Source organism: Schistocerca serialis, chromosome 6, assembly GCF_023864345.2.
Source record: "Schistocerca serialis cubense isolate TAMUIC-IGC-003099 chromosome 6, iqSchSeri2.2, whole genome shotgun sequence".
NCBI classification, from domain to species: Eukaryota; Metazoa; Arthropoda; class Insecta; order Orthoptera; family Acrididae; genus Schistocerca; species Schistocerca serialis.
The window spans coordinates 729,856,935-729,883,996 of record NC_064643.1 but is presented as its reverse complement, the minus strand read 5'-3'; the positions used below and the strand labels follow the sequence as shown (position 1 = coordinate 729,883,996).

Genomic DNA, 27,062 nt, shown 5'->3' with positions numbered 1-27,062 from the left:
CATCCACACAATTCCGAAGACTGCAAGAGCTGACAAGTGTGAAAATTATCACACAATCATCTCAACAGCTCATGCATCCAGGTTGCTGACAAGAATAATATACAGAAGAATGGAAAAGAAAATTGAAGATGTGCTAGATGAAGATGAGTTTGACTTTAGAAAAGGTAAAGGTACCAGAGATGCATTTCTGATGTTGCGATTGATAATGGAAGCAAGACTGAAGAAAAATCAAGACACATTCATAGGATTTGTCGACCTGGAAAAAGCGATCGACAATGTAAAATGGTGCAAAATGTTCAAAATTCTGAGAAAAGTACAGGTAAGCTGTAGGGAGAGATGGGTAATATACAATATGTACAAGAGCCAAGAGGGAATGTAAGGGTGGATGAACATGAAGTGCTTGGATTAAAAAGGGTGTAAGACAGGGATGTAGTCTTTTGCCCCTGTTGTTCAATCTGTACGTTGAAGAAGCAATGATGGAAGTAAAAGAAAGGTTCAGAAATGGAATTAAAATTCAAGGTGAAAGGATATAAGTGATACGATTCGCTGATGAAATTGCTATCCTGAGTGAAAGTGAAGAAGAATTACATAATCTGCTGAATGGAATGAACAATCTAATGAGTACAGGATATGGGTTGAGATTGAACCAAAGGAAGACAAAAGTAATAAGAAGTATCAGAAATGAGAACAATGAGAAACTTAACATCAGGATTGATGGTTACAAAGTAGATGACGTTAAGGAATTCTGCTAGCTAGGCAGCAAAATAACCAATGATGGACGGAGCAAGGAGGACATCAAAAGCAGACCATCACTGGCAAAAAGGTCATTCCTGGCCAAGAGAAGTCTTCTAGTATCAGACAAGGGCCATTTGAAAAAGAAATTTCTGAGAAAATATGTTTGGAACGCAGCATTGTATGACAGTGAAACATGGACTGTGGGAAAACCAGAAAGAAGAGAATCGAAGCATTTGAGGTATGGTGCTACAGACAAATGTTGAAAATTAGATGGACTGGTAAGGTAAGGAATGAGAAGGTTCTATGCAGAATCGGAGCGGAAAGGAATATATGGAAAACACTGATGGGGGAAGGGACAGGATGATAGGACCTCTGTCGAGACACCAGCCATCTGGTGAGCAAGATGTATGAGACAGGCAAAATTCCCTCAGACTTCAAGAAGAATATAATAATTCCAATCCCAAAGAAAGCAGGTGTTTACAGATGTTAAAATTATCGAACTATCAGTTTAATAAGTCACAGCTGCAAAATACTAACGTGAATTCTTTACTAACGAACCTACATTTCTAGCATTTGTAGACTTAGAGAAAGCTTTTGACAATGTTGACTGGAATACTCTCTTTCAAATTCTGAAGGTGGCAGGGGTAAAAAACAGGGAGCGAAAGGCTATTTACAATTTGTACAGAAACCAGATGGCAGTTATAAGAATCGAGGGACATGAAAGGGAAGCAGTGGTTGGGAAGGGAGTGAGACAGGGTTGTAGCCTCTCCCCGATGCTATTCAATCTGTATATTGAGCAAACAGTAAAGGAAACAAAAGAAAAGTTCAGAGTAGGCATTAAAATCCATGGAGAAGAAATAAAAACTTTGGGGTTCGCCGATGACATTGTAGTTCTGTCAGAGACAGCAAAGGACTTGGAACAGAAGTTGAACGGAATGGACAGTGTCTTGAAAGGAGGATATATGATGAACATCAACAGAAGCAAAACAAGGATAATGGAATGTAGTCAAATTAAGTCGGGTGATGCTGAGGGAATTAGATTAGAAAATGAGACATTTAAAGTAGTAAAGGAGTTTTGCTATTTGGGGAGCAAAATAACTGATGATGGTCGAAGTAGAGAGGATATAAAATGTAGACTGGCAATGGCAAGGAAATCGTTTCTGAAGAAGAGAAATTTGTTAACATCGAGTATAGATTTAAGTGTCAGGAAGTCGTTTCTGAAAGTATTTGTATGGAGTGTAGCCGTGTATGGAAGTGAAACATGGACGATAAATAGTTAAGACAAGAAGAGAATAGAAGCTTTCAAAATGTGGTGTTACAGAAGAATGCTGAAGATTAGATGGGTAGATCACATAACTAATGAGGAGGTATTGAATGGAATCGGGGAGAAGAGGAGTTTGTGGCACAACTTGACCAGAAGAAGGGATCGGTTGGTAGGACATGTTCTGAGGCATCAAGGGATCACCAATTTAGCATTGGAGGGCAGTGGGAGGGTAAAAATCGTAGAGGGAGACCAAGAGGTGAATACACTAAGCAGATTCAGAAGGATGTAGGTTGCAGTAGGTACTGGGAGATGAAGAAGCTTGCACAGGATAGAGTAGCATGGAGAGCTGCATCAAACCAGTCTCAGGACTGAAGACCACAACAACAACAACAGGTTGCAAGTGCTACTGGAGATGAAGAGATTGGCACAGGAGAGGAATTTGTGGCAGGCCGCATCAAACCAGTCAGCAGAGTGATGACCCCCACCCTCGCACACACACACACACACACACACACACACACACACACACACACACACACACACACACACACAAAGCCTTAGCTAAAATTGACAAATAGAAAAATGACAATGTTTTATACAGTAAGCTCAGATTTGTAGAATAGTGGATGAAGTCCTTAGCAACTAATTAGGGCACTCTGGCAGCTCACACTACCCACACTGGGTACTAGCAAAATATCTAAATAGCCGATCAAGCTAAGTGCGATAGCAGAAAGAATAACTTTATGTGTATAGGAAGAGCACTAGCTCACATAAATTAACCAGTTCAAAAGGCAATTTTTAAAGAGTAACATCTAAATCAAAACAATGGTGCACTTAGGCCTCACACTAGTTGGGGCTATCTAACAGGTAACTGTAGCTCATTTTCTGGTAGCAAAATTTTTAAGCAGTTGCTCAGCCCAAGGGCACTAGCTCACTAAAATTAACTAATTTAACTAACATTTTTTTCTTTTTAAACAGTGATAATAAATTAGTTAGTGACAGACTTAGTTCTGTTCAACTAGTCAGCATTAAACAGAAATAGTACCAATAGTTTCTAGTAAATAAACATGTAATAAACTTATTCTTCACATGCCAAGGATTCTTAGACAGGATGCATCATCTTATTACAATGAGTACAAAAAACTTACAATATACTGCACCATCAGTCACACCAAGCAAGGGAAATAGTGAACAGCCTTTAGATAAAAATTCCGCCTTCAGCAGAGCAATGAGCGGCGTGAGTGCCTGTTCAACGAGAATACTGTACAGTGCCACCTCACTGATCTTACACAGCACCTTGGACTACAAGTTTCTATAACAAAATAAAACAAGTTCATTTGCTCACAGAAGTAGAACAGGGTCTCAAAATTCAGGAGTGGCATTTTTCAGTAAGATAATGTGTAATGTCACAATGGCAAGAGTGGGATGGAGTGGTTTGGGGAACACAGTGCTGCCCCCCCCCCCCCCAACTGAGCAGATTTGAGCCCAGTCAGACACATCTGGGACATGACTGAACATGGTGCCAGAGCTCATCTCCCCCCTCCCTGGAATATATGGGAATTAGATTATGTGTGCGCAGACGTAGTGCCAGCTCCCTCCAGCAGCCTGCCAAGGGCTCATTGCTTCCATGTCATCATTCATTGCTGCTGTTACCTGTGCCAGACGCGGACAGTCCAGCTATTGGGTAGCTGGTAATAATGCTCTGGCTGATCAGTGTAAGTGCTTCAAGGGATAAGTGTAGCTTTCCCCTAACTTGGAATTTGATCTATGTATCTTGATTTTCTCTTCAGCAGTAGACTGCTTCCATAAATTCAGTAACTACATCATAAAAAAGGCTCATAGCAAGTGAAATAGGTTCTTCAGAGGGTAATTATGTTGTTAATATCCTAAGAATTTGTCCAGTAAATAACTTGTTTTTCTGCAGAATTCTGTACAGTATAATAATAGGACAACTACTACAACCACTGTAAATGGGAGTCCAAAGACAGCCAATTAAGAATTGAACTCTGAGATTCCTCTTTTTACATCATCATCCTTGTCCATGACAAACCCTTCTGCTCTGATGCCCCTGATGAATATTAATACAGCAGTTGATTGCCCTAGGGGCAGCATTCATTGTAAAAGGTATGATATCTGTTAGCAGTTTAGGAGAATCTTGCCAAGAGCAAACACTGGAAAAGTCCAGGATGGAATAACAAGGGCAAGCCAAAGTAGCACTCTCTCTCTCTCTCTCTCTCTCTCTCTCTCTCTCTCTCTCTCTCTCTCTCTCTCTCTCTCTGTGTGTGTGTGTGTGTGTGTGTGTGTGTGTGTGTGTGTGTGTGTGTGTTCTTTCTATTTCTTTTTGTCTGAAAAGTGAAATGTTCAGCAGTCTTTACATTGTGCCTGTCTGTGACCATCGTCTTCTGTGTGTGGATTCTCACTTCAAACAAAAATACACGAAACACAGCTGTCACTAGAATGCAGAAATTACCACACATACAAAAAATAAAATGGAAACACATTTACCTTCTACCCTTTTCATTCTCACTCATTTATATAAGGTATAGACATGGAAATCTCTATACATTTAATACCTATGGAAAAATCGTGAAGCTTAAAAAATTACGAAGCCTAACTATGTTCACATTGGTTTGGGGTTGGAGACCATGCTGTGCTGCCATTGCAGAATTTGAAATCTTGTGCCATACTTGTTTTCAGAGTGGAGGAGCACAACTTCATTTAATTTATCATCATTATAATTCTGAGGAAAAATGATAAGGCATACCCCTCTCCCCATGCTGCCTAGAGTTGAATCACTCACCTAAACAACATTGTAATCAAGATTTATGCCAAAAGTGAATTATAGTTGGAATGGCATTGTATATGATGTCCTGCATCCACTGGTTAAATTTTTTCCACACTTTGGTACCAATGTCAAGCCATAAAATTCTTCATTGTGGCGAACAAGATAGTAGGTGTATGCATCATGGGTTATGCATTGAATATTGTGGTGGCTAAATGAAGGAAGGAAATGTAAAATTAACAACTGTAAGTGGAAGGTCAATAAATACAAGCACAGAGACGATGGATGCCCTTATTTATGAAGGAAAAATGGTCCTGTTTGTGGAAAATTTCCATGTGATGGGGTGATGTAATTGCTACATGAAATGAGTAAATATTTGTCTTAATTCACATAGCCAAAGAACTGTATATGTTAAATATTGCAGAGCTCTGATATATCGGTGTAACAAACATAATTTTTTTTCATATGATTACATTCAAAAGAGAATCTTAAATTTTGTAGTTTTTATGAGTGATCTTTGAAATATGAGAGATGGAATTTTATTCTTTTCTGGGAAAGAATTTGCACTGTCAGTTTTCATGTTGATATTTGTTGGCAAATGGCCAGATGCAGCTCTTTCAAAGATTTTACACAGTTGATTATTACAAGCAGATATAATTTTTGCTTTCCAATGCATTGAGATGGCTGATGTGAAGAGACGAACAGTGGAAGAGTGTGTGCAAAGTCACAACTGTTCACTTTTATACCACTTTCCTTTAGAATTTGCTAAGGTACATATTTGTATATGTGTCAAGAGATACTGTGTAATATGTTTTGTATATTACATTTTGTGGCGTTAAAATTGTGACTAACAAATTAAAGAACAATTTGTCCCTCAAAGACAAAACAGGAAAACATTCCAACAGGCCTCACAGAACCCTGGATCATTAGAGAAACTTACAAGGAACCACTTGAATGTGAGGTCACAAGGCCCATGTGAAAGAATTGTGTTAAGAATTATGACAAGAAAATTATTAGCTGCTAATGCACCATGTGCATCAGGAGGGTGAAAGAACTGAGAGTCTGGGAAGTGCAGAGATCAACCTTCTATGGGATGTCGAAGTACACTTCACAAAATGGACAGTGTCAACATTCACGAAATATTCAAAGCAGAATAGTGAACTCACCATATGAAAAATGGCACACCACAGTGATCACAAAAATTTGTACCATCAGAATCAAAGGCAGACTCCTTGGGTTTTACAGATTGTGCAGGACTTTCAGCTAGATATCCATTCCTTATCTGTCATGGAGCTTAACATGAAACTGGCTATCCTTTAATACATAGCTGCAGATAGTGTGATAATACGTTTTATAGGCATGGAAAAAGGAAACATCTGGAGGCTGAATTTGTCATGTGATTCCAGGTGGTATCAATTGCAATGTCACACACTTTGAAGGAGGGATAGTTTGTTCTAAAGGAGTACAGTTTTTATACACAGACCAGGTATAAAGCACAAGCAAGTTATTTTGACCAGCTATTGGCCAAAAGCAGTGCTCATACCATAGTTGTAGTTCTCTTACACCCATTTTCCCACTCTTGCAATGAATTCCTTCTCTGCAAATGGAACCACAGAATTTCAGGAATCTTAGCACATTAGACCAAGGGTAGCTATAATTTTCATCTGACAACTTCATTACACTAAGGGGAAGAAAAATTGTAACACCTTGCAACCATGGATTTATCAGTTATTGCAAAGAAGTTAAGAGGTACTAGGAAAATGCAAGCAATGCAGGAAATAATGCAGAAAAAACACTCTGTTCAAGAGTACAACATTGTAAATGCATAGATACAGTGTGGTTCATCCAGGGAAATTAGAATAGTGCAGCTTTTCAAAGACAACACAAACAGTTGTGTAGTAACTGCTACAAAAGTATGCAGAATGGTGTTTTACCTCATATACACCACCACCATCAGGGATAAATATAGAGCAGCATCTACAAACATTTGCCTTTCAAAAACTAAAGATAAAACATGTATGGCACAAAAAATTCATTGTATTTGGTTGCAATTAGATATACCTAACGTGAAAATTTTTAACATAAAATTACATGCAACTGAGGACAATGCTTTCAAAATGGTAAAGAGCAGTAGCCAGTCATCATCTCCATTCTAGCTTTATTAGAACAGATCCAGCTTTTGGCCAGTAACTAGCCATTATCAGTGCATTACATCTACACCTGTTGTTAGGCTCTTGTCCCAGTCACTTTCCTATTGTAAGTTAATCTGATAACCTTTTTTTGCTCTCCAGTAAAATCTGCTTTTTGTTTGTTGAAATATTCAGTTACTGATTGTGTACAGTCCAAACAACCAAGCAACATGGCAGTGGTTAAAACACTTGATTGACGTCAAGGAGGAATGAGACTCTGGCCATTCAGGTTTAAGTTGTCTATGGGTTCCTAAATCCATATAAGTTATAGTTGATTTCTTTTCCTGCTGAGCTAGTGCTCCATTTCTGTTGACCTCAAAATTTTGAGAAGATTATGAACTCCAAACTTCTTGACTTAAAGAAATTTCCATTTTTGTTGTTAAGCTCCTCAGATGAATGTGGCTTCTAATACTGGGTTTATAATGTCATAGAAGTTACTGTTTTAAAACTTTTAGTAGTTGTTTTCCTATAATTTTTTACAATACTCTCACTTTGAAAGATGAGCTATGTGTAATATTTTTGCTGCACCATTTATTTGTCTACAGAAAAGTGATGAACACTCACTTCCTATGTTGCAGCGAATAATGGACACGGCAGAGAACACTGCTATGGCTCACCAGGATGATGAAGTTACTGAGTTCCCTTATTACAATGCCAAGAACCTTAGCAAGCCCCTCAAGCCCAATGACACTCTCCCAGAAGGATTCAGAGTGCTAAACTTGACGCAGAATAAACATTTCTACAACATGGAAGTCAACACTTCATTCAGTGCTGTCCACGTTCCAACCAATGTGTATGATAAAGGTGAGTCACAAGAGCTTACTCCTTGGCTCAATGTTCATGTATTTATTGTGAATGATTATTGTTATATTCATATTCTTGCAGACAGTTACATAGTGGTCTCAAGTTTTCCACATCCTCTTTTATTTGGTACTTTAAATCAGTCTTCATTTACATTCTTAAAGGAAATAAAATCTTTTGATGTGTTTGTTTGAATGCATGTATGCTAGTGTATACCAAATTTTAGAATGGTTATGGGAGATAAAAAGAAACACTTCTTAAGTGACAAAAATGTCGCAGGTTCACCATCTCTCCACACTTCCACTAGAGGTCCATGAAGGTTTTGATGCTAATGATGTTCAAGAGACAGTGTTCACATTTTTCTGTGATGAATATTGCTCTAGAGATGCTGCTGCAAATGTTGTCTGCTTATCTTAATTCACAGCTGGCATCTGCTTGCTAATAATGTTAGTTGTTTCAAGAATAATGGCTGCAGTTTCAGCCAAATGGGCAACCAGGTCTTTTGGGATGTGTATCAGTGTCTCTTACACCAAACACTTGTATCACAACACAAAAAGAGATACAAAGAATGAGACCAAGGGAAGGCAGTGATCACAGTACTGGTCCACCTCTCCCAATCCAAAAATTTGGAAAATCATTGTCTAAATAGTTTTTGACGTTGACAGCAAGGTGTGGTGAGGCCCCGTCCTTCTGAAACCACAATAACTGCTTGATTGTTAGTGGGACATTCTCCAACATTTCCAGTAGTACTTCATGGAGAAAGATACAGGTATTTCCTCTGCTGAGTATATTAAGTAGAAGATAGTACACAGTCAGATGATCGTAAAAAAATACCAGCTCACACATTTGTGGTAAAGCTATGTTATTTTAGGATTGTGGCTGTTAAATGACCCCTCTCTTGTGAAGATAGCAGTGAACAAAACACATGTTTATAAGTCAGGGATATTTACAATTTGGTGTAGATACCATTGGCAGAATTCCAAATGCCGGAGAAAGTAAATAGCTGAAAAGTCTCATACCTTCTGATACTTGAATGGATGCATGCCCATTATGTGCTCCTGCACATTGGCACTGAAGGCATTTAATCCGTTTGCCAGTACTGGGTTTGTCCTCAGTTCACTCTGACACATCTTCCTCAAACTGAACATTTCATGCTCTGTGAGATCTACCAGTTTCCCATTTGTGTGTTGTGGGAGTTTTGGTTCACTAAGATGTCCATCAAGCCTTTGAAATGTGACATGATTTGGTAACTTCCTTCCTGGAAATCATTCTACAGTCAGATACCTTGGTGCTCGACTGTTGCATTGTGGCTCCCCATAAGTGAAATATATGTCAGCTAACTCACGAAGAGTGTAATCATCCATCAAAAACATGTAAACATCAGTAAAAATATCATGTACACACAGCATAACACAAACAATCATAAATCAATCTCCTAGTTACAAATTTAGTACTGAACTGCCAAAAGAAACACAAGAATTTGATCAACAAATTTATTTTGTTTCCAAGGACATTGTTACTCCATGAACACACAAACTGCTGTCCAATATTCAGCTTACCAGTGTGTCACTAATGTCATCAGCAGGAAAACCCTTAAACCCCAATCCACATCCCCCTTTCAGTCATCCTGACTATCATCTGACTTGAGATGATGAATAGTCACTTGGTCAGTGTTGCATAAATTCAGCACATGTTGCTGTAGTTCTGGGACACTTGTGGTTATCACTTTCTTGGCATATATTGTAGATATCATTAGCTCTAATTTTGTAACGTGATAGGAACCTAAAATCTTGGCCGTCAGCCGTAGTGTTGGTCCAGTTTTTGTTCCTTTTATTGTCATCAGGTCACCATCTTTGTACTTTGAGGCTTTCTTCTGATAGTGGTTGAAGCCAGCACAGATTTCTTCTTGCACCTTGATGATCTGTAGCCAAGCATCTTCCCTCAGTTTGCAGTATCTCTTCAAATGAATTAATAATTTTTTTTTTCTAATTTCGTTATGTGAAGATCAGTTTGTGTGTACATCTTAACTCCTATCAACTGTTCAAGTGCTGTTTTCACTATAGTTATATTGCATGTGAAATTCATTGCACATTAAACTGATGGTACTATGAGACATGTTTTTTAAGTAAGGTCCGTTTGAACATAAGTACACAATGAAAGATTATTTCAAAAAAGCAAATTTGTTTTCAGAATGAACACATTTCATGTATTTGTTGACATAGTTGCCAAGTTTGTTGAAACACGTATCATACCTCTCAATCAATATTAAAATACCCTCTTCATAAAAACTTGCCACCTGCTCCAATAACCAAGAGTTCACTGCTATTTTCACGTCATCATCGTCTTTATTGTAACAGTTGCCACTGAGGTGTTGTTTAAGGTGGAGGAACAGATGGTAATCGCTCGGCGCAAGATCAGGACTGTAGGGTGGGTGGTCTAAAACTTCCCACCCAAAACTGTCCAATAAATCGCAGGTCTGACTTGCAGTGTGAGATCTTACATTGTCATGGAGAAGGACAATTCTCTTTGTCAACATGCTGCATCTTTTGTTCGAATTGCTCTGTGTAGCTTTCTCAGGGTTTGGCAGTATGCTTATGCATTGATAGTGGTTCCTTGTTGCATGAAATCAACCAACAAAACACCTTGCCTATCCCAAAACACCGACACCATGATTTTGTGCTGGGACAGAGTCTGTTTGGCCTTCACCTTTACAGGTGAGTGTGTGTGTCGCCATTCCATGCTGTGTTGCTTCGATTCGGGTGTGATATGCGAAACCCATGTTTCGTCTCCAATTACGATCTGACTGAAGAAACTGTCACCTTCTTTGTGATAACGAGTCAAGAACTTAATCACACACTGAAATCTTTGGTTTTTGTGGTCCTCTGTTAGGAGTTTCAGGACCCAACAGGAGCACAGTTTACTAAACTTTAGGTGTTCAGAAACAATGTTGTAAAGCACTGATCTCAACACGTCAGGAAATAAGTTTAAGAGACCTGTTATGGTGAAGCGTCTGTTCTCACGAATACTCGCTTCAACTGAAGCCACCAAATCGTCTGTAACCCAAGAAGGGCGACTGGAGCGGTCCTCATCATGGACGTTTTCACGGCCATCTTTGAATTTTCATACCCACTTACGCACTTTGCTTTCACTCATAACAGTGCCACTGTACACTTCACAAATCTGTCAATGAATTTCTGCAGCAGACAGGTTCCTTGTTGACAAAAACTGTATCACAGAGCGAACCTCACACACAGTGGGCGAGTTGATAGTCTTAAACATTTTTAAAGCACAGAACAGAACCGTACAGGTTAGCTACAGAGCTGTAGCTGAGCACAGATGTTCCTGAGGCATGCTGGTACAACGCACCTGCTCGTTGCAGTATGCGTGTGAACTACTAGAGTCTACAACAAAATGGACCTTACTTAAAAAACATGCTTCATACATTGTTCCAGTCATCAGGGCTATTAGTACTAAGCTTGTCAAAGATTTTACTCAAAAGTAGAATTGATCCTGTCAACCTGTCCATAGGCGCTAGGGAGTAGTGTCATTGTGAAAATGTGTTCAATTCCTTCTACAGAATGACACTCTTGAATTTGTGAGAAGTAAAGCAAGTCCCTCTATCAGTAATTACTAGGACTGAATTCCCACATTAGTTTTCTGTAATTCCATCTTACTAATTGCTTCTGTTGATTTTGTAGTTTTTAAGGGATATAACTAGGTAAAGATGATAAAAGCATCAATAATACTTAGAATGTGGTTGTTTCCTTTGTGCATTGGTGAAGTGATCCAGTATGATCTACATGATAGGTATATAATAGCTTCCTTCCTTTGAATAAGGGATGAGCTCCCAAAATTTGTAGGAAAAACAGTTCCAACTTTCATGAAGAACTATTTATTAATCTCCTGGTTACTAATTTCAGTACTAAACTGCCAAAAGAAACAAAAGAAGTGATTGTTGTTGTTACTGTTATTGTGGTTTTCAGTCTAAAGACTTTCAATGCAGCTCTTCACGCTACTCTGTCCTGTGCAAAGCTCTTTATCTCCAAGTAACTACTAAAAGTCCTCAATCTTTCCTCTCCCACATCCACACCGGCTGTTCACAGCATCTTCCTACAGGCCAACCACAAATTAGAACAGAATGCCACCCTCCACCTCAAAAAACTATCCAATCTCCTGGTTTCCCACCTCTGGAAAGGCAACTCACTCACCCTCCACAACCTTTCCAGCAAACCTCAACCTCCTCTCATTGCACACAGACCCAGTCTCTCCCATCTACTCAATCTCCCACTTCCAGCTCCACTCCCCCCAACACCTCAAAATTCTAATCAACACAATCTGGAACCACAACACCCTAATTCAGTAGTTAACCTTTCCTCCAAACCTCTCTCCCAATCCGAAACCTCTGTCCTATCCAAAGGCCTCACCTTCAGCCCCACTCCCAGATTCAACCAAACAGCCCTCCTCAAAGATTTACTGTCCTACACTCATACTCTCTGCTGGAAATATCACTTTACCATGAAGAAAAATAATCCTAATCCTACTCCTAATGATCCAACTCCCCAAGACACTATCCAAATTGAACCCTACCTGGAACAGTTCCGTCCTCCGTCACAGCGGGACCCACCTCCTCTTCCTCAAAATCACCCTCTCCAAACCTTCCAGGAATTTCTCACTTCCAGCCTTGCCTCTCAATCCTTCTTGAAAAACTTTAGTCCTACTCCCAACATCACTACAGCTGAAGCCCAGGCTATCTGTGATCTGAAGGCTGACTGATCCGTTGTCATTCTTCCGGCGGACAAGGGTTCCACGACCGTGGTACTTCATCGTCGGGAGTATGTGGCTGAGAGACTGAGTCAGCTTTCAGACAACACTACGTACAAAGTTTGCCAAGGTAATCCCATTCCTGATATCCAGGTGGAGCTTCAAGGAATCCTCAGAACCTTAGGCCCCCTACAAAACCTTTCACCTGACTCCATCAACCTCCTGACCCCACCGACACCCCGCACCCCTACCTTCTACCTACTTCCTAAAATTCACAAACCCTATAATCCCGGCCGCCCCATTGTAGCTGGTTACCAAGCCCCCACAGAACGTATCTCTGCCTACATAGATCAACACCTTCAACCCATTACATGCAGTCTCCCATCCTTCATCAAAGACACCAACCACTTTCTCGAATGCCTGGAATCCTTACCCAATATGTTACCCCCAGAAACGATCCTTGTAACCATTGATGCCACTTCCTTATCCACAAATATCCCGCACGTCCAGGGCCTCGCTGCGATGGAACATTTCCTTTCACGCCGATCACCTGCCACCCTACCTAAAACCTCTTTCCTCATTACCTCAGCCAGCTTCATCCTGACTCACAACTTCTTCACTTTCGAAAGCCAGACATATCAACAATTAAAGGGAACAGCCATGGGTACCGGGATGGCCCCCTCGTATGCCAACCTATTTATGGGTCGCTTAGAGGAAGCCTTCTTGGTTACCCAGGCCTGCCAACTCAAAGTTTGGTACATATTTATTGATGACATCTTCATGATATGGACTCACAGTGCAGAAGAACTCCAGAATTTCCTCTCCAACCTCAACTCCTTTGGTTCCATCAGATTCACCTGGTCCTACTCCAAATTTCATGCCACTTCCCTTGACATTGACCTCCACCTGTCCAATGGCCAGCTTCACACATCCGTCCACATCAAACCCACCAACAAGCAACAGTACCTCCATTATGACAACTGCCACCCATTCCATATCAAACGGTCCCTTCCCTACAGCCTAGGTCTTCGTGGCAAACGAATCTGCTCCAGTCCGGAATCCCTGAACCATTACACCAACAACCTGAAAACAGCTTTCACATCCTGCAACTACCCTCCGGACCTGATACAGAAGCAAATAACCAGGGCCACTTCCTCATCCCCTCAAACCCAGAACCTCCCACAGAAGAACCCCAAAAGTGCTCCACTTGTGACAGTATACTTTCCGGGACTGGATCAGGATCTGAATGTGGCTCTCCAGCAGGGATACGACTTCCTCAAATCCTGCCCTGAAATGAGATCCATCCTTCATGAAATCCTCCCCACTCCACCAAGGGTGTCTTTCCGCCGTCCATCTAACCTTCATAACCTCTTGGTTCATCCCTATGTAATCCCCAAACCACCTTCCCTACCCTCTGGCTCCTACCCTTGTAACCGTCCCCGGTGTAAAACCTGTCCCATGCACCCTCCCACCACCACCACCTACTCCAGTCCTGTAACCCGGAAGGTGTACACGATCAAAGGCAGAGCCACGTGTGAAAGTACCCACGTGATTTACCAACTGACCTGCCTACACTGTGAAGCTTTCTATGTGGGAATGACCAGCAACAAACTGTCCATTCGCATGAATGGACATAGGCAGACAGTGTTTGTTGGTAATGAGGATCACCCTGTGGCTAAACATGCCTTGGTGCACGGCCAGCACATCTTGGCACAGTGTTACACCGTCCGGGTTATCTGGATACTTCCCACTAACACCAACCTGTCAGAACTCCGGAGATGGGAACATGCCCTTCAGTATATCCTCTCTTCTCGTTATCCACCAGGCCTCAATCTCCGCTAATTTCAATTTGCCGCCGCTCATACCTCACCTGTCTTTCAACAACATCTTTGCCTCTGTACTTCTACCTCGACTGACATCTCTGCCCAAACTCTTTGCCTTTTAATATGTCTGCTTGTGTCTATATGTGTGGATGGATATGTGTGTGTGTGCGCGAGTGTATACCTGTCCTTTTTTCCCCCTAAGGTAAGTCTTTCCGCTCCCGGGATTGGAATGGCTCTTACCCTCTCCCTTAAAACCCACATCCTTTCGTCTTTCCCTCTCCTTCCCTCTTTACTGATGAAGCAACCTTGGGTTGTGAAAGCTTGAAATTTGTGTGTGTGTGTTTGTGTGTTTTATATCGTGTCTATCTACCAGCGCTTTCTCGTTTGCATCAAAAGACTTGTCAGGGCTCGTTTATTATCTAATAAAAGCTGCTGATGTAACTGGATCTGATAACTGTCTGGGAAGTATGGATGTTTGGTTCAATTTCATATGTGATAATAGATGTTTTTGATAGCCTGCAGCTGTCACTCATTATTTAACACTAGGATGCGTGTACAGGGCCTCCAAGCCCCTTGTATGTCTTCATTTTCAAAAAAATTCTGTAATTTTTTGTTTGATTTCAAACTGCTTTCCAGTACTCTTTCACTAACACTGTGACATTCCTCCTATCAAGTCTGAACGAGATACCTTTTTAAGTTTTTTGTATAATTCAATACCTTTACCCATAAACCGTGAATGCATAAGGAGGGCTTCAGAAGCCCTCACACATTTATAAATGTTCTTTAGCTTATAATGTCTTCAGCATTTGTTTGGGAGCAGTTATTAATTCAACAATTACTGTAGTGGTATTTCCAGCAACAGGAGTGCCAACAGCAGCAGTAGCTGTAGTAGTAATAGTATAACTAAAAAATAATACACACTACTTTCACATATTGGCGATGTCGGTGTATTATTGATCTTTTTGCTATCAAATGTTTTATTATTGCATAGTATTGTTATCCTGTGCTGCTCTTGTCCGCCTCATTGTTACTGTAGTTTGTTTGTTGCTGCAAGGCCCATGTTGTTACGAGTATGACTCGTTTAGTGCTGCACAAGCTACTGTTCGAGAGACACACCTTTTGCTATGGCTTCGATACGCAAAGCAAAAGAGTCAGTACGTGCAAATGCAGCTTATTTTGAAAGTGTTGTGGCTCAGTGGTTTGAAGAAGATGATTCTTGCAAGGAAGGAAATATTTTTGAAGATGCAAGTAGTGAAGAATCAGCCAGTGAACCTCCAGATGTGAATATTGAGGCAGATGACAGTCCTTCTGATAATATTACTTTATCAGAGTCTGAAAATGAAGAGCCACCACAGAAGGGTACAGAAGACCATACATACATTAGTCGGAATGGAACGATTTGGAAATTAGATCCTCCTGCAACTTTTCGTACGCCTGTCCATAATATCATAAAGAAGGCACCTGGTCCAGCCCCTGGTTTGAACCTAAGGATGCCTGGAACTATTTCATCTCCAAGGAAATACTAGAGGAAATCATCAACTGCACAAATATTGAAGGCAGAAGAGTGGCTGCTTTACGTGGTAAAACGTGGAAAAACGTTTTGCTTGCTGAAATGGAGGGTTTTCTTGGTCTTTTACTGCTTTCTGGTGTTGAAGAGTTCAGATGTCCCTATTAGAGAATTATTCTTGGATGAAAAGGCAAATCCTACATATAAGGCCACCATGTCAGTAAATAGATTCAAGGATATAAGGAGAATGATTAGATTTGATGACAGGCGTACCTGTGAAGTTCGATCTGCAGATGACAAACTTGCTGCTGTTCGCTATGTATGGGAACTATTTCTTGACAAGTGTAGAAATAGATTGATTCCCAATGATTCGCTCACGGTTGACGAACAGCTAGTCCCATTCCGTGGAAGGTGCAGCTTCACCCAGTATATGCCCTCTAAACCAGCCAAGTATGGCATAAAAATATTTTGGTTATGTGATGCTACATCTGCATATGCTTTAGACGGAATTGTTTACATGGGAAGGAAGCCCCATGAACCTATTCAGAAAAATCTTGTATTGAATGTGGTGAAAGATCTTGCTAAAGCATTCAAGGATCATCAAAAAATATTACTGTTGACAACTTCTTTACTAGTGTGCAGCTGGTAGAAGAGATGCTTCAGAAGCAAATTACAGTGGTGGGAACAATCAAACAAAATAAACCAGAAATTCCTAATGAGATGAAATCATCTGCCTCAAGAGCGATTCATTCCTCTTTGTTTGCATTTAGAGGTGACATTACAATGGTGAGTTATGTTCCCAAATAGAAAAAGTCTGTAGTTCTCATTATCACAATGCATCATGACAGAAACACTGATGAAACTCATGCAAAAAAGAAACCAGATATAATAAAGTTCTACAGCTCTACGAAGGGTGGAGTAGATGAAATGGACCAGAAAATTCGTTATTACACATGCAAGAGACAAACAAGGAGATGGCCATCTGCATTATGGATGAATATGATGGACGTTGCAGCAATGAACAGTGAAATTTTGTTTTCCACCCAACATATGACATACTATAGTGGAAGAAGTGATAAAAGGCGTTTGTTCCTAAGAGATTTAGCAGAGGAAATGGTAAGACCACTAATGGAACTTCATATTCAGATCCCTAATCTTCCAAAGAAAATCGTTGATGTCATGCAAGGATGTGGTGTTCAAAAAGATGTCATATTGCCGAACCAACTACCTGTTCCAGGAAAAAGAAGAAGATGAAATTATTGTCCATATAATAAACACAGGAAAAGTGCTATGACATGCATTAAGTGTAAAACCAACATTTGTAAGGAACATAGTGGCGTTATTTGTGCTTCTTGTTTGTCACATGTTGAAAACTAAGAGAAATGCAATTTTATGTGAACAATGAACAATAACTTTTTGTCAAAATATTGCCTATATACGTAATATTGTGAATAATGAGTATGTTTTAATTGAAGAAACTGGATGTAATTAATGTTATAAAATGTAAACTGCAATAAGTAAACTGCAATAAGTGAATTAATAAAATTATTTGTATATGTTGTATGTAAATGGATGTAACTAATAAAAAGTCACTCTTAAGAGTTTTTTAAAAAAAATTTATAAAAAGTTAATCAGACCCACCGGTTCCTGTTACTGTATCTTAGGAATCTTTCAATATGACAATAAATTTGACAGAAATAAATTTAACTCCAAAGAATGATTATATGAAAAGAGGAAAATTGTAAATTAGGGCAGGGCCTTGGAGGCCCTGCATATGCATTCATGTGTGTTTTCAGCACCATGCATCCTAGGGTTAAATATTGAAATACATCAATAGTTACATATTTTTTCATGCTTAGCACTGTGCATTTCAAGAATTTTTTCTCGTTGTCAAGTGCAAATATGTACATAAGTATTTTGTGCCGTATTTGAATATGTGATTTTGTGTCTCTTGCACTGTAGTCATCTCTTTGAGGTTGTCAGGTACTGTGCCTGATCAGTTATGTAGAAAACCACACACACACACACACACACACACACACACACACACACATGGAAATTATCACTGACATTGTTTATTTGTTTGTGTAACATCATAAAAAATATGTATGTAAATACAGCACTTGGTAACAAGAATAAATTTTCAAAACACATTTTGCTCAGCATGAATAAAATACGTAACTGGTGCTGTATTTACACTAAAAACATTTGAGTGCTCCAAGTGGCCATACACTGAAACACGCTAAATATGGTTCGACAATGGTGTCACAATGATCACAACAATCACAAAACTGCATTTGTGCAATAGACAGTTTGGAATTGGTAGTGATTGGTCATGATATCTTCATTCGAACGAACCTAGTTACTCCTGTCAGCCACAATGCCAAGTAGTGCTTGGCAGTGGCAGGACATACGTCATGAATTGTTCCAACTTTTACACATTTACCAGTTCAAATCCGCTGAGTAGATTCCCTTGGTGTCAAGAAACTTAACCACATATAACACTTCCAGACAGTCAACAGAATGCCAGCATCATTTTTTCTCCACAAATGTTTTTTTGTAATGTGTAAATCGTGGAAAAATTATAAATATGTTGATGCAAAATCGGGTGCAAATTAACATTGTGGGCATAGGAAATTTGATGAGACCAATAAAAAATGTCATAAACAGCAGGAAAACATTAATTCCGGGAATGTAAAAGTGGGGTTATACTGTATTTTACCCAAGAGGATGCCATCGTCATTTAACCATACAGTGAAACTGTGTGCCCTTGGGGAAAATTAAGGCTGTAGTTTCACTGTGCTTTCAGCCATTTGCAGTACCATTGCAGCAACACTGTTTTGGTTGATGTTACAAGGCCAGTCCAGTCAGTCATCCAGACTGTTCCCCTGCAACTACTGAAAAGGCTACTGCCCCTCTTCAGGAACCAAATGTTGGTCTGTACTCTCAACAGATACACCTCCATTGTGGTTGGACCTGCTGTGCGGTTATCTACATCACTGACGCACACAAGCCTCCTCACAAGTGGCAAGGTCCATGGTTCATGAGGGGGAGAACTCATATTTTTTCCATGAATATTGTTTCACTATGAACACACAAAACTACTGTTAAAAAAATGGAAAAGCCAGGATGGAATGTAACAAGGAAAGTTGCTACTCACCATATAGTGGAGATGCAGAGTCGCGATAGGCATAATAAAAAGATTCACACAATTATAGCTTTTGGCCATTAAGGCCTTTGTCAGCAGTAGACACACATACATACACACACGCACACACACACACTCACACAAACGCAACTACTGTTCAATATTCAGCTTCTGCAGCATGTCAGTAGTCTCATCAGCAGAGCAAGCCTTAAATCCCTCCTTCTGAATCCCACAATAGTAATGTAATTTTTTATCCAGGAATGTGGACACTGCTAGCAGTGATGAATACTTACCCTTCCCAGCAGTAAGGTTTAATTTTATTACAAATCGGATTCCATTGTCAATGTGTTACATACAAAGCAGTCAAAACAACTGTGAACATTGGTGTAAGGGAAATCTAGCATCGAACATGTCAAGGAAATCTAGGTGGGAAATGGCGCACCTGTGATATTAGTCACATAGCAAAAATGCTTCTTTTTGTCTCCTCTAATAATTCTACAAATTTGTCTGCGTAGTTCACACAGATTGCATGTTCACTGTGAACAGCTTCTAAGAATTGGGGCAGTTTCACATTGAAGTTTGGTGTAGTTATTTATTTTGTCTCTCTGCACACATATTCACAGTGGAAACAGGGAATAAAAATAAGATCAAAGGAGAATGTGAACTAGAATATTAAAATAATTAGTTATATTAATTTTGTTCATGCCTCTCTGCCACCACATTTTATTTTAATCTAAAGAATGCGCAAACAATCCCACACAATAGGCAAAAATAACACTACTTGTTCTATGTGTTGTCCGGATCTTCACTCATTTGTATGTGGAATGTGAATTGTTGAGTACATGAGGGACATAATCACAATCATTGGTTTACGTGTGTCCTTTATGCTTGTTAGAATATGGGACATACCATGAAACTTCATGCTGTACACCCAAAATTTGACACATGTCCAGAAACTGATGATTTCTGCTCCAATTTTTTCATTTGTCAGCCATTAGGCAAACAGATCCCACTCATTACTATAGTCGAGTCGGCATAAGAAGGTCCACGGTAGTTGCAGTGGGTTGGACACTTGGTCTTTGTACACCTTCCTCAGTTAAAATTTCTATGGCAATGCTTCACTGTTGACGTGGATGACTACTGTTTTTGTATGCAGTCGTTAGCACTAAGAAGCTGAAAGCTGGCAACAGCACTGCTAGCTGTCAGGGATCTTTTACACAGAGCCAGTTTGTCTAGTTTCTTCCTGATTCTGTATCTGTTTCTTATTTGCCTTTAAAGATATTTGCCTCTTGTGGAATTTTTATACTGTCAATTTTGTCAAAGTTGCGAGCGAGCTTATGCACATGTGCAGTTGAGTCGCGTATGAGTAGTACCTTCTCCCGCCTCTGACTACAGAAGTGTGGCAGTTTGCTGTACAAGCAATTGCAGCAAGCAGCCAGATGCTACCTGGTAAAATATTGCTGGTGCACCAAAGCTGGCATATTCACGTATGCTCAACAGGCTCGGAACTATGGGGCGGGGGCAAACTGGGGTATATGCCCCCTGTGGCAGTTTCAGTGAGGGGGGGGGGGGGGGCACCAAATCCATATTATTGAGGAAAAAACCTTGTTTCACAAAGCGCCCAGCATCCATCGCATATAGAAATAAACTTTCCTGTAGACAAAAGGGGACAGGGTCTATACGAGCTGAGCGAATAAAGCCGAAAGGGTGAATGACAAACGCTGTTAATGTGGTTGGGTTTGCAAATGATCGGCATTGTTATAACTACTAGCGAATTCCATAGATTCAAACTACCAGAGTGGAAATAAACTACTAACAGGAATAACAGGCAACTAAGATTATGTATTGTCTTCTCCGTGTATCCAAGAAAATGAAATTTTGACAAAACACTTTTGGCCAGACCGCTACACTACTAAGGGCCAGTTATACAGTCCCTGCCTAGCAGCCACTAAAGTTCTATTCTGGGAGTAGCGTGGAAAATGCATTGTACGAACACGTAATAATGCCTAACTGGAGAACAAATGCGGGTAACTAATCCGGTGATTGTAGCAGGGTTACTGAAGTTAACCAGAGAATAAATTTTGACACTGGTAGGAATAGTTACAGAATTAGTGGTGACAAGATTGTTTATTAGAACGAGGAAGGAGAAGATACGGTGATCTCACAAATTACGGAAGAATATGATGATTCCAAATTTATATAAAAATTTCGTACCGCTACTTTTCGATCTCACGCTTCAGAAGCTAGAGAGCGTGAATGAAATGTGAAACAATTTCCTAACATAAAACTTTTTGCTTGTAGTAGGCCTAATAGGCATTTGATATTGGTTCTTTGTGAATTATATTCTGTCGTGTTATAAAAATGACCATTTGTGCCTTAACAGTCTCGTTTATTTGGTGTGTGTAACAATTGCGGCAATATTAGGCAGGCCTATTTCGTTTTTTCTACCACACAGTGACAAAATACGCGTAATTAGATCAAGAAACCACACCAGTCTTGGGTACTATTTGTATTAACAGCTTTTGTGGTACTAGACAATGACATTTCATTTTTTCATGTAGCAAAATGTTGACAAACTTTGATGAGGTAATATATTCTTTCCCAAAAGGAAAGTACGCCATATAAAGCTGTGGCAAGGTTAGAGAGAAAAAAATGCTAGGACTGAAGGATTGAGGAAATGTGTACTGTCTTGCTTGTCTCTTGCTTTTACTCGTTTTATGTATCCTATATTTAGTTTTATGTCACTTGAAACAGCAAGTTATTAGCTAATAGGCAGTAAAGACTGCAAATTTTCTGAAGAATGCTTGTTCTCCCGGTTACGAATAATCCCATCCACTATTAATTGCGAGATTTTTTTAAGAGGGGCAGGATGTCAAGCCGGCCGACTGGGAGCAGGAGAGGCGCCACAGGACATTTGAATTCCCACTGGCCTGAATATAGTTTGATGGCACCCTTTACAAAATGTTACACATTTGAATTTTACAGAGCAAAATACAGAGACGTGTGATGGAAGAATGCTGTGTGAAGAGATATGGCACTGTACTTTGGCATACTTAAGATGAAATAAAATGTCTTACGTTCCCTCGATCATATATGTTTTATGTATCAGACTCATCAGAAAGGTGTGCACTACAAAATGAAGATATTTTTGAAAAGTCGATTTTTTAAATTTTCGACGTGCTACCTCTAACGCTCGATGGAGGGGGAATGCCACTATCTAATATTGCCCCTGTTCGGAAATATCGTAGATCCGGACCCGATGAGCAGAGCAGTCTGAGTTGTTGTTTGGAAGGGGTAGTCTCCACGTGACCCGTGTTTACGTTAAGTGATTTTGCTGTTTTCTCTTCGTTTATTGCTCTCACGTCGAATGAAAGCAAAACGGATTTCTGTAGCTGGGAGCTATCAAGTGAATTAAAATACATTCACACAATTATGGAAGGCTAAAATATGTTATTAGTTTCAGATTTTATTTTGTTTCCACCTTTCTGAAAGTCAAGCGTTAATTGCCTTGGAGAACAATGAAGTTATTTTTGTTGGTTTGTTAAAGAAATTTGACTTTCATTAATCTTTTCTGCTGAGGCAGTCAATTTATTTGAAACAAAGTGTTTAATTCCACACTATTAATTAGTTTCAACTGTTCGCTACATTTCAAGTTCTCGTTTTCATCTTCTAGCGCGTGTGGTATTCCATAATAAAGAATCAGACATGAGATATTGCAGTACTGGTACTCCAAGAAAATGTACATCTGAATCTGAACATACGTATGTGCACTTTAAGCCGAATTCTGCATTTTAGTCTGGTACACAAAAATCCCATGCTGTTGAAATATAGTCTGATGTCTTGTTTCTTTTATGACATAATGTAAGAACTTTTAATGTTTTACACGTACAAACATCCGGGCTTCCTGTGTCATCGTAGCTGCGCAAGCACGGCGACGCCCATCATCTGGCGCAACTGCTGAAACTAATCTATTTCTAACAGGTCGCGGGAAAATATTCCAAATGATTGTTTGAAAAGCGATACTTTCAAGTAAATTAAATTTCCTTTTACACAAGATGAACTCTGTGCACGAATGTCCGACGAATTTCTTAAATCAGAGCGTTTCACTCTCATTCAAACTTTAAATCTTTGAGGACAACCATTTAGAATATTTTCGAGCCCAGAAGATCAGACGTTTATGTCGTTGTTAAAAATTTTACTGGCACATTTGTGTGCACAATAAAGATCAACATTATGTGTGAAAGCTTAGCTTCTCCTGCAGCTTATTAATCTCAATATTATACGTGAAAGCTTTTCTTTTCTTGTAGAAACACTATGTACATTAATTTAAACCATTACCTTTTCCTATTTGTGTGTTCGCGTTACTTAAGAGTGATCTTGCTATTGGCTGACTACATCATGTGTCCTATGCTCTGAATATCCGCTGACATCGGCTGGCGAAATTGCTTGACATGAGCTATGACTGGCTTACAAAAGCGCATCGCAATCTCGATTTCAATCCATCGGAAAGTAACATGCGGTGCTTGGTGGTATTCGAATTTATACTTTTGTAATACGAAAATATGCAGTGTACATGTTGCTGCACATCAGACATCTTACCAAAACTTGTTTTTTTCCCCTGACTTTCGTTTTCTAAAGTGCCGGGAAATTCAATGCAGGTGTATAAAACCACAAGCATTGAAAGGATTCATAAGTTTTACAATTCCAAGGAAAAGTATACTATTACTTAACATGGAAAAAGTGTATTTTCATCCGGGAGAAAGTGTATTTTTAACTGGGAAATCCAGGAAAAACCCGGGAATTTTTTTTCCTTGTCCACATATACATCCTGAATATACTCCCTTCATAACCAGTGTGTAGACATTGAGTCAGGTTAAGGATCTGGCCACACAATGATCTTCCTGGGTGAAATCCTTGTGTGGTGTTCAATGAGGGACCACACTACATATCTTGATGTTTTGCTTATATTTCTTCCCAACAATTTGTAGAGATGATACAGAAATGGGACTGGTTAAAAATTCTTGGGGGTCTGTCAGGGACTTCAGATTTCAACAAGCTACGTCTTTGGCCTTATGGCAGATTTTGAGTAATTTTAATGTTAAAACACAGTTGTTTATTATGTAGATTTAAGATCCCCTTTTCAGTTCTTCATTCCAATCTCTTTACTTGTCTCACCCTTGGGTCCATGGGTCATCTAGGCGTGCAACTGAGTTATTCTTCAAGCATTGCATGGCAGCCTCCAGTTTCTCTAAAGTGTAAGGGTAAACAGGATAGTCATTCTCCTCAACATATCTATGTAGCTTTGCCTTTTCAGATCTTCCTTTGGAAATTTCCATTTAGCAGCAGGTGATGAGCTAGTTGGTTGCAGGTTACATTGGTCACTCCAGCAGAAACTCTGTAATGGTCATCATGGAGGTTTTTCAGGAGTTTACATGGCTTATGCTTCATGTCTATGTTACTAATTTGTAAATAATTAAGGAGTGAATGAGACTGCTCACTGAAAAGCAGATGCGGTGAGTCAACGGCAGGCGCAAAAAGAAAAACTGCTAACTTTTGGAATGGATCCTTTTTCAAGCTGCTGCTGCTACTACTACTACTACTACTACTACTACAACACACACACACACACACACACACACACACACACACACACACTCACATGCCTGTACCCGTACATAGTGACGGCTGGACGCACAATGCCAGAATTGCTGTTCTGCAGGTGGGTTGGGATGGGGCTGGGGGGAAGGAGTTGTGTGGGGTAGGGTGGGTAGAGGAAGAGAGGTGGGAAGAGGGGATGTGGGTGGGTAGCTAGTGACTGGGAGGGAGGCACTAGCTTTGCTTGCTAGAGGGAGGGGTGGCAGGTATATTGGCTAGGCATGTGATGCACAGGTATCAGAGCCGGTGGAGAGTGACGCACAATGTAGGTGATGTGCAGATGTGAATTTGGCAAGGATGGTGGAGCAGAGGAAGCAGAAATTGTTGGTTGAGGGTTGTGGAGACAGTGGGTTAAGAGAGATTGAGGCCAGGAGGGTTACAGGAGAGAAGGATATGTTGCAAGGATAATGCCCACCTGCATACTTCAAAAAAGCTGTTTGCATCTGTGTCCTTCCCTCCACCACCAGCTTTTCTGAACCCCGCAAATAGGCGATGTCCTTGTTACAATCCTTCATTCCCATGACCCTCCTGCCCTCAGCCTTCATTAGCTCATGATTCCCACAACGTCCAATCAACAGTTCACCTCCCTCTGTCATATCACCCCCCTCCCAATTCATATCTCCATGTCACCTTCATTGTGCACCTCTCCCAACTGGCTTTGACACTTGTGCATTGCATGCCTTGCCCTTGCACTTGCCATCCCATCCTCCCACATTCCTAGCTAGCAAACAGGCTGCATCCCGTCCAATCACTAGCTACCCACCATCAAATCTACTTCCTGCCTCCAGAACTTTCCTACTACGAGGGCTATCCACAAAGTACACTACGTTTTGGGATTAAAAATAAATAAAGTATTGGAATTTTTTTTTATTATATACAGATGAAAGCCACACTTAAATACTACTTTTCTACATAGTTGCCATTTAAATTAAGGCACTTATCGTAGCGATGGACGAGCTTGGAAATTCCTTCGTCATAATATTCGGCCGCCTGCACCTACAACCACATGGTTACCTCTTCTTGAAGCTGTGCATCGTCATCAAAACGCTTCATAGCCATCCACTTCTTCATTGCTGGGAATAAGTGGAAGTCGCTCGGTGCCAGGGCGGAACTGTACGGTGGATGAGGAAACAACTCCCACTTAAAAGATTCGAGAACTTCACGAGTGGCATTTGTCGTGTGGGCCCGGGCGTTGTCGTGAATCAGCAAGATCTTTGAGCCCAACTTTCCCCTGCGCTTGTTTTGTATTGCTCTTCTGAGGTTGTGCAGAGTTTGGCAATACCTTTGAGAGTTTATTGTAGTGCCTCTTTCCAGGAAATCCACAAAAATCACACCTTTTCTGTCCCAGAAGAGGTAGCCACGTGGTTGAAGGCGCAGGCGGCCAAATTTTACGACGAAGGAATTTCCAAGCTCATCCATCGCTTCGATAAGTGCCTTAATTTAAATGGCAACTATGTAGAAAAGTAGTATTTAAGTGTGGCTTTCATCTGTATATAATAAAAAATTTTTCCAATACTTCATTTATTTTTAATTCCAAAACATAATGTACTTTGTGGATAGCCCTCATATAATTATGTTACAAATGTTATTTTTTACACACACACACACACACACACACACACACACACACACACACACACGCACGCATGCAGACGCACACGCACGTGTTCTGTAGGTGCAAAATGAGGAGCAAGTCTCCTTGGTCATGGATGGAGTCAGTACATGAAATTAGCACCAGAAAAGGAAATAATAAATAAAATAAAATTTACACGAATCCATTGCAGACAAGAAGCTGCTGAGTGTATATTAGCATAATCAACCATTTAGCTGAGGAATTTGCTTAAATTTTTTTGAGGGACTCTCTGACACAATAGGAGGAGGCAGCCACAAGGAAGTTCTTCAGTTTAGACTTACAAGTTGAAGATAAATGCTAAGATTTTTTAATTCTTGTGGTAACTTAATGAAAATGGTTTCAACAAAAATACAGTATGCCTTTCTGTAAAAGAGTCAAGGAGGTGTAATCCAAATGCAGATTGGATTTCTGTGGAGTGTTAACTGAGTGAAAACTGATGATTCTTGGGGTTAAGCTCATACTGTTGCCTTTGTTGCTGTGGTAACATTGGTTACCATCAGATCACCGAAGTTACGTGCCGTCGGGCTGGGCTAACACTTGAATGGGCAACCATCTGATCTGCCGAGTGCTGTTGGCAAGTGGGGTGCACTCAGGCCTTGTGAGGCAGACTGAGGAGCTGCTTGACTGTGAGAAGTCGCTGTTCCGGTCATGGCTGACATATGGCCAGGAGAGCAGTGTACTGACCACATGCCATTCCATATCCACATCCAGTGATACCTATGGGCTGAGGATGACACAGTGGCCGATGGCTACCATTGGTCCCT

At 40.2% G+C, this 27,062-nt stretch overlaps 1 protein-coding gene across 2 annotated transcripts in view; it reads left to right on the top strand.

Moving 5' to 3' along the window:
* Positions 1-27,062, top strand: part of LOC126483961 (voltage-dependent calcium channel subunit alpha-2/delta-3) — an 832,874-nt gene that overhangs the window by 293,555 nt on the left and 512,257 nt on the right. For both annotated transcript variants that reach the window (XM_050107259.1, XM_050107258.1), the window contains exon 4: positions 7,549-7,774. In XM_050107259.1, the coding sequence (XP_049963216.1) occupies positions 7,549-7,774 (226 nt within the window). The remainder of the gene's footprint in view (positions 1-7,548; positions 7,775-27,062) is intronic.